Source organism: Coffea arabica, chromosome 4c (genome assembly GCF_036785885.1).
Source record: "Coffea arabica cultivar ET-39 chromosome 4c, Coffea Arabica ET-39 HiFi, whole genome shotgun sequence".
Taxonomy (NCBI): domain Eukaryota; kingdom Viridiplantae; phylum Streptophyta; class Magnoliopsida; order Gentianales; family Rubiaceae; genus Coffea; species Coffea arabica.
Window position 1 is genome coordinate 3,367,677 of NC_092316.1, and position 8,670 is coordinate 3,376,346.

Genomic DNA, 8,670 nt, shown 5'->3' on the forward strand with positions numbered 1-8,670 from the left:
TTAAGCTAGCAACTGATTATTTTATTTATGACCTTTCACTTCCAGACAAATCCAGGGAGCTGGATAAACAAGAAATTTACGTGCATCCCACAAGAAATTTAGCTGCTGATGCCTATTACAGCGGTAGGGAAAAGGGAGGAGACAGAAATTCACGACCAACAACAGTCACATCAGACGCAAGCTGAGCATCTCATTTGGCGGATATTGTCGTTACTACAACCTAACCAGGCCAAATTGCTATTTGCTACACATGAAAAACACCTGCTACGACTACATAGTACAGTGATAGTAGTACTGACAAATTAACAGGGACGACAGGTAGGCAAAGCCAGCGGGCAGCGACAGAAGCTGCGTAGACGCGTATCTGACGTTTCAGCTAATTAATCCTTTGTAACTAAGGTCGCACTACGGGTAGGTGTTGCTGAGCTTGCATCATCTGCAGATTCACTCTTGAGCATGAACGGATCATCTCACCGGCCAATGGGATCACTGGCAGGTTGTCACAGTTGCATATCTCAATCATGAATCCATCTGGATCATGGAAGAACAGCTGATCCACATAAATCCCACCTTCTTCCACTCGCTGCCTCACGTACTTGATTTCCATTTCCGCCAGCATCTTCTCCACTGCAGCCATACTGTCACACTGCACATAGCCCATGATTCAAGCCAATTTTTTTTTTTTGGGGGGGGGGGGAGGTATAAAATCTACAGCAGCAGGAAACCCACAAAATTTAGTGCTGTTTTTGGTTTTTGTGACAATGATAGGATGTCTACAAGTTTGTAACGTAAATAGTACTATTAGGTTACGTTGACAGAGTCCATATCAGGACTTCCTCAACTGAGTAGATAATACGCAAGAAACTGCATTACATCCGGCATAATTCTGTCACGGCATTTTCCTTTTTCCTATTATTTTTGGTACATTTCTTTAACAGAAAATTCTATATTGAATTTTAGAAACCGTCCTCAATTCCTAGTTCCGAAATATGTACCCAAAAGGGGAAGTGGAATCTTCCTTTTTTCAGAGGAGATGACGACAACTATTGTATAATCTATCTATCATAAATTATAGGGAAGGGGAGTCTAAAGAAACTGTGTTTGAAACTAGCAGATACATAAAACTTACTAGATCAAGACAGTGCTTTGGCGCAATCCTTAAATTTTTTTTTTTTAGTGCAGGTAAGATTTAAACTTGCTCAGTGGTTCTCCCTTCTTTGATACTATCATCGTATCATTGCAGAAGCACAATTTATCAATAATTTCTGGTCACTTTCAGAGAAACCTAGTTAATAGCTGTACCAAATGCTACTAGTCTATACTACCTTCAATTTGGAATCAAAGTTTTGACTTCATCCAGGTATTCATTTACGGTCTCTTTCTCGTAATCATAGTGCTTTCATGAGATCACAGAGGAGCGGAAAAAACATGGTACGAAATGAAAGAACACGCACACGCACACAGTCACACACACACCAGAGTGAAAGTAGTTGAAGCAAAAAGCAGAGGTGCAGTCATGCACCACCAGTAGCGTTATTAAGACCCCCACCCGAAACACAAGACAACATCAGATTTCACAGCACCAATACTAAGACCGAGAAACAACCTGAAAAGATATATGATTATCCTTGGGATTGATTACGGTCTTCTCCGGCATGTCGTCCGGATTTTCGGCTTGCAATAGATGTATTCCAATCCCATAACTAAACAACCTGCACCGTATCAAAACCCACGAGAAATTAGCAAAAAAAAAAAAAAGAAGAAGTTCGATCAAGAACTTTCACGGCGAAAGATGAGATAAGTTGATATACCATGCTCCATCAAAATTGAACGATCCAGGCCTCCTAACGGGGACGAACCCAAGAACGCTGGTGTAAAAATCCATTGATTTGTCCACGGATTTACAAATAAGTGAGATGTGATTCAGGGATGTCAAGTGCAATGGATTTGCCATATTTCCCTTCATTTTCTTTAAAAAAAAAAAATGTAATACCAGCGGCACGAATTCAAGGATCGATCGGTACAAGTGGAGCCTGCACGTTTAAGAATACTTGGAAAAAATGATTGGAACAGAAAAATGATTGGGATAGACAAACCCTGTTACATAAATCAACGAAAATTCAGCGAATGGATAAAGCTAAGGGGGAGAGCAAAATGGGAAAAAGATGAATAAAGATAATCAGAGAGAAAAGGTCGCCCGTCACGGCACTTGTGATACTAGTGAAGAAGATGAAACTAGATGGCCAGAGCTATATATAACTTTAAATAGGTGCAGCAATCCCCCGGGGGAAAAAAAAAAGAGAAGAGTAGTCCGGCAGCTATAAATGAGCAAATACATTTCTGTCGACGTATCTACCCCAGTGGTCACCAGGTGTCCCACATGGGATTCATATGACACGTAGATCCTACGCAGCTTACCTCCGATAATCATCTGACGGGTTGAGATTTTTGCGCCTACTCACCAATGATTCATCTGGTGGGTGTCCTCGCTTGTGCACGCTGGCAATCCCTGGATTTTTGCTAATTTTATTTTGTTTTGCTGCAATTAGGCAGTGCCTTTTTTGTGTTATTTAATGAATTCAAGGGGAAATTTCAAACCTTAAGAGAGAAGGAAACTAAAAAAAAAGTTTAAACGTTGAATTAAAGAATTTTCATGATGTCTCTCTCAAGTCTACAAATTGAGCTGAATTTCAAAATTTAAATTAATGTGTATATACTATCATCATATATCACATCAAAGTAAAATTCAAATTTTATTCTGTCATGCATCTAATCATAACAACAGTGTACGCACGTATTTAACAATGACAATGTATATATTTAACTCTTAAAACATTAGGCAATATCTTTACTACATGCTGTGAAAAGTTAAAAAGGAAAGAAGAAGTTAATATGTAGATATGCTTCCAAGTTTTCTTTAACAGATCGGGATGAAGAGTTTAAGATTTTTCCTTCAAGGAAAAGGCGAAATATTGTAGACTTCAAAGAGTACTACTATTGCTTTGAACAACTTATTGTCTACGTATTTTCCCCTTAGTAAAAGAAATTCATTGAATGCGTTCAGCGTTTCACCAAATTAATTCGTGCACGAATGAATTACTTTTATCGGAGGTAGAAAAAGTTACTTAAATTGGTTTATCTGTCAATTAAATGATTTAATCATCGGCATTGGCTTTGCTAGCGCGTTTCGAGTAAAAAAAAAAAAACCAATTTAACTCAAAGCATCAACATTTGATTCGAAAAATCTAGCGGCTGATTTATGCATAATTTCATTAGAGGCGTACAATCCAACTGCATGTTAAGATGGTGGAGGCAGAAAATTATTGTGAACCAATTCCATGTGATTGTAGGCATTCGCCCATTTGAGGTCTCAACTCTCAGCCACCAATTCTCGGCCATGATTGGCTTGTCATGACAGCAAGATTAGGATCCAGGGCTTCTGCAGCACCCTACCATGCAGAATTTAACACAATAACTGTATACACTAAATTACACACTAATTAATAAAAGTAAATCTGATGTATATTTACTGACGGTGTATACAATATCACGATTGAATATATGATATATACGCAAAATTTGAGTTTCAAATTTAAATTCAAATTATGTGCTATGCATCCAATGATTAAAGCGTATGCACTGTCAGTATATATATATATAGAAGATTAATCCATATAATAATATATAAAAGTACAATATCACTTTTACTGCTTGTTAAAATTCGTGTCCAAAAGCTTTAATCTCAACCATTAAATTATAAATCACTTCATCTCAATTGTAACTGCAGAAGATCTAGATATCTTAAAATTAACACCATTGGTCCGAATTATTTCTCTCATTTTTTAACCGAGGGAGTACATGTTGCACCGCGGCAATGTCAAGAGTTTTTTTTTTTTTTTCCTTTTTGTTTCTGTTTTGCTTTACAGCTGTTATTACAATGCTACCACTATAAAAGAAAAAGAGGACAAAAGGAAGAGAACCACTTCAGAGAATTTGACATTGATGAAATTGGCCACATGATATTCTATTTGCAATTTAAAGCTAGCTCATACGCAACTTATCAAGCAAAATTCTATTTTGTAAACTTATAACAGATTTTTTTAGAAAATTTTAAAACTTTTATTAATTTTAATGTTCTTTTTCTCCATTTCCGTCCACTTTTAGACAGAAAAGATAACTAAACATTTTCCCTCCTTTTTCTTCTCAATCCTTTTCTTTCCTTCCTCAAGAACCAATCCAATCGTCAAAATCCTATTCCTCTATTTCCATTTGTTTCCTTTCCCTTCCATTTGATCAAAACAAACAAACAAACAAACACTTCCTTGGTTAGAATTGGAAAAGGAGAATATTTTCAAGGAATCAATCGATATTTGATGTCATCATTTCGCCACAAGGATTTCTAGCAACTCGGCCAGAGCACTCTTCTTGCTCCAATTATTTCTCATCCATAAGCTGCATATATAGGTTAACCGTCATGTTGATCTTCTTCTTCTTTTTCTTTTTTAAAGGTGAATAGGTAACTTTCAAGAACATTTATCTTGCGAGTTGCGACCAACATGAGCAATGAGGAGTAAGGCCCATTAATTGTCAAACGAGGGGAAAAAAAAAAGAGACAGAGAAAGTACTTTGACAGATTCATCTACAAATTGCCATTGGCTTAGACAGAAACATACAAATTGTATAAACTCAGTTATGATGTTTTTTAAAATAAGACCAAATTAATAGATCATCCACTGATACCTTCAGGGCATCTCATGAACAACTACAAAGTGTGTAGCCATCCTTGATATATATTATCTGCAACCTGGCCGCTCCTTCCCTCTGGACATTAGGATATAAAAGAAAGCTTAGAAATTCCTCCTAAGCTAATGCTATTTTTGCGATTGTGTTTTTCTATACAAACTTATTTGCATCAACACATCATACTAACTATTATACTGTTTGTCGTGATTAGTGTTTCTGTAAGAGATCAAATTAGAAAACCAGGTGATACCTGGTCAGGCAGCGACAGCAGGTTCGCCCGCCGACGCTTGACATTATAAAATAGGTAAAGGCATGAACAAGCCAGAAACACTAGTGTCCTAAGTGTCTGGCTAGGAAATTTTGATGATTAATTACCTTATTGCTCCATTGCTATGCTGTGCCTTTTGTGTAGAGAGCTTGGTTATATATATTACATTTTTTTCTTTTTAACGATGCTTGAAAATCAACCAACTTAAAGGGGGATCCACTAAACTCTACTGTCCAGACAATTGCTGATTGGAAGGGGAGACCTTAAGGGGGGGAGGATCTCTCACACTCTCAAATCGATGTGGGAAAGGGGAGAGGGAAACGCTTAGACTGACGCTAGCTATTGACCCTCTCCGTAATTCTTTTTTTTTTTCAGCAATGCTTGAAAATCAACCAACAATGCTTGGTTATATATATTACATGCATGGCCTTGATTACAACATCGATCATGAAAATAATTGCTTTTGCCACCTAGGTATGACAATGATACATTCATTCTCAATCACTCAACTCTACCGTATAAATTCATACTAATATATTAACGATTAATCTTATTTACGCTGACAGTGTTAGATAAATGACAACTATGTAAAATTTAATTTTTACACATATGTTATGAATTCAACGATGATAGTGTATACACAGTCAATCAATGTATATAAGATTTACTCATATATTAATTAATATATTAAACACACACACACACACACATTTGCAGACAGAGTGATTGACAAGGAACTCCGTTGCTTTCATGGTGAATTGAATGAGAACACGTCCGTCCATGTCAACTTGCACTGCCCATTAAACTTTAGGTTGAAAACGACGGAATCAGTTCGTCGCTTGTTTAGTGCTGAACCTTTTCACACAAGTACGAAAGGTTTCTGTTTATTAGGGCTAAGCTCAATGGAGTGATGGACAAGACATCAGTCTTAACTTTTCCGCTCCGCTAGAGGTTGCAACTTACAAGATACAATGCTGCATCTCGAAAGCACTTACCCAAGGGTTGTAAAATCGGGATCCTACGTAGGATCGATTTTAGTTTCACAGGATCGGATCGTAGAATCGTAAGATCCTACCAAAAGCTCCTAATTACAATTAAAGGTTGCAATTCTTTGATAAATTACAAATATACTACAAATATTTTCATTTACTTGCAAAATGGAGCTTCGTATTTCACAAATTTACAAAAAAATTGTAGGATCGTATGATCCTACCGATCTTACACGATCCTACCGATCCTGCTACGATTCTATGCAATCCTACAGAGATTAATATGATTTGCGACTCTGAATACTATCCGGATCGATTTTGATTATCCGGATCGTAGGATCGTACGATTCGGATCGCGATTTTGACAACTATGCACGTACCATCGTGCAGATATCTACGTTGTTTAGCATTAAGAAAGTCAGTATCACTTTTACCTTTACGAGATGAGCACTGATTTTAAGTTTATATGATACTAAAAATTAAAAAAAAAAAAAAAGAAAAATTCAACCACCTTATTATTCCACTTCAATGTATTGGGATATAGTATGTGTGTTGCCGCCACTTTCCTAGAAAATATTTCGTGATGCAATTAAATATTAATCTCTTTTTTTGTTTGGCATTAGGTACGACAGAAGAAAACGACATTCAAGGCAGAAAGCATCTGGAGGATCAACGTGGCGTGGCTTCTTTTATAAATAAGAAGCTTGATTAGATTTGTCGGATGACAGTCATTAGCACGTAATTAATGAAGCTGCCTTAATCATGGCTAGTGGCTTGCTTGGTCTCTTTGACAGCATACGGCTGATTTCCAAGAGAGAGGAACCTGCTCAAGTTTACACGTCTTTCTAGTGGCATATGAATCAAGTAACTGGCATCGACAGCTTCCTGCTCAGGTGGGTTTTATTGTTGCCTTATTTCTCAGGCTTTGCTTTCAGAAATAAAGAAAGCGGGACATAATCACATTCTTTCGGTTAACGTTTCGTTAAAAGACTTCTTACTAAAACAAAGTAATAAAAAGCTTGACAGTTGCTGATCTTGACATTAATTTGCTGATGCATGTTGATTAAGGAGTTAAGGTGGTGGTAGAGGAGAGAACAAACAAACTAAGCTTGGCAAACATTTGCAGTGATGAGCGAGAGGATTCTGTGACCTACTTGATATATCAATTTGTTAGAGTACTTGAAACTTGCAACATCTCAACCAATAAAAATGCACAATAATAGTTGGTGTGTGTGTGTGTGTGTTCAGCAGGATAACTATAATAGTTGTACGGGGAAATAGTAGAGAGTCATCATTATTTATTCTCTATATTATAAGGTATGTTTATTGTTCCATAAACTAACTTTCCTTGCACGTTTAGGCGAGTAGCAAGCAACAAAGCAAAATTGTAACCTCTGTTTTACTCTCTTGATCAAGTATGCTAGATTAATTAAGACGATTTTAATTTCGCCTTGTTAACTCAGGGAAAGTGAATCTTCGATCACATCTCAGTTTGTCCGTCTAAATTAGTCTATTCTTGGATTAACTACCCCATTAACTAATGAGTCCAATCAAAGAAGAATTAGTGATTATCGTGATTTTATTTTATTTTTTGTTGGTATTAAGAATTCATAATGGAGGTTGCTCGTGACTTGGTAGGAATAGACTGTTGTCTGGATGTTATTCTTCAAGGGTTGAGGCGAGGCATTGCTAATGTCCTCTCTATCCTGAAGGCCCAACTATACCACTGAATGGTATTGCTGTTTCAAACATCAACCAAATAATCTGTGTTCAGATATGGGCTGGTTAAAATCCATCCATCTACTTTTTTTCTTAATGGGCTAAACTTAAAATTACTAGTACTAATTGTTAGCAGGTTCGCTTGCTCTCTTTTTTTTTTTTTTTGGGGATTAACATGTCCTATCTAATTTTAACCACACCCTATTTTTTCTTTTGTTTTGAAAGGTTTTAAACACACCCTTTAAATGCTTTTTAAATTGATGATAAACATCCAACGGTGATAGTGGTATATACACTGAATTGATAATGTATATAAAATTAATTCTTATAATAAACAAGATGTATTACTATGTGTTGTGCATGTGATTGTCACAAAAATGACAATCTCGCTTCCTAAATTTAGCTATTCCCACATATATATATATATATATATATATATATATATATATATATGTCTATTCCATGGGTATATTGTGACTTTTTGTAATTACAGTCATGATTGGCCTTTCTCTTTTCTTGTAAAGTTCAACTCTAATTTTACTTGCTATTCTGATAACAATGAAGTAACGCCCTAGAGCACAATCCTTATTCTAATTCGTTCCGGTTTGAATTTGTAACAAGGTTATCAATTTGGATTTTTCTTAATCATTTTGCACATACAACATTTATCAAAAAAAAGTTTTATAAAAAGATTTTGTTGAAAATTGTGACCTAGAGAAAAATACTAGTATTTTTCTTCTCTCTGGTCTCTACATTGAGGTTCAATTCCATGCAAAATTTTCTAAAATCTTAAAAAGGAAGGAAATAGCTTCTACTAAACAAGTAATCCCAAAACAAAAGAAAACAAAACAAAACAAAAAGGAATTTCGCTGGAAAACGTTGTCCAGGTCCAAGCAATGACCTACGTGGAACAATTGTTAATCCCTCTTCCCAAACGTGGCACAGCGTGAC

At 36.1% G+C, this 8,670-nt stretch overlaps 1 protein-coding gene across 1 annotated transcript; it reads right to left on the reverse strand.

Moving 5' to 3' along the window:
* On the reverse strand, window positions 1-2,284 carry LOC113738672 (glyoxylase I 4-like). The gene is made up of 3 exons (XM_072045469.1): window positions 1,812-2,284; window positions 1,607-1,712; window positions 1-646 (listed from the first exon to the last, which is right to left on the reverse strand). Exons 1-3 carry the CDS (start codon window positions 1,964-1,966, stop codon window positions 395-397), a joined length of 513 nt encoding a protein of 170 aa, XP_071901570.1. The 5' UTR covers window positions 1,967-2,284; the 3' UTR covers window positions 1-394.
* Between the last annotated feature and the right edge of the window lie 6,386 nt (window positions 2,285-8,670).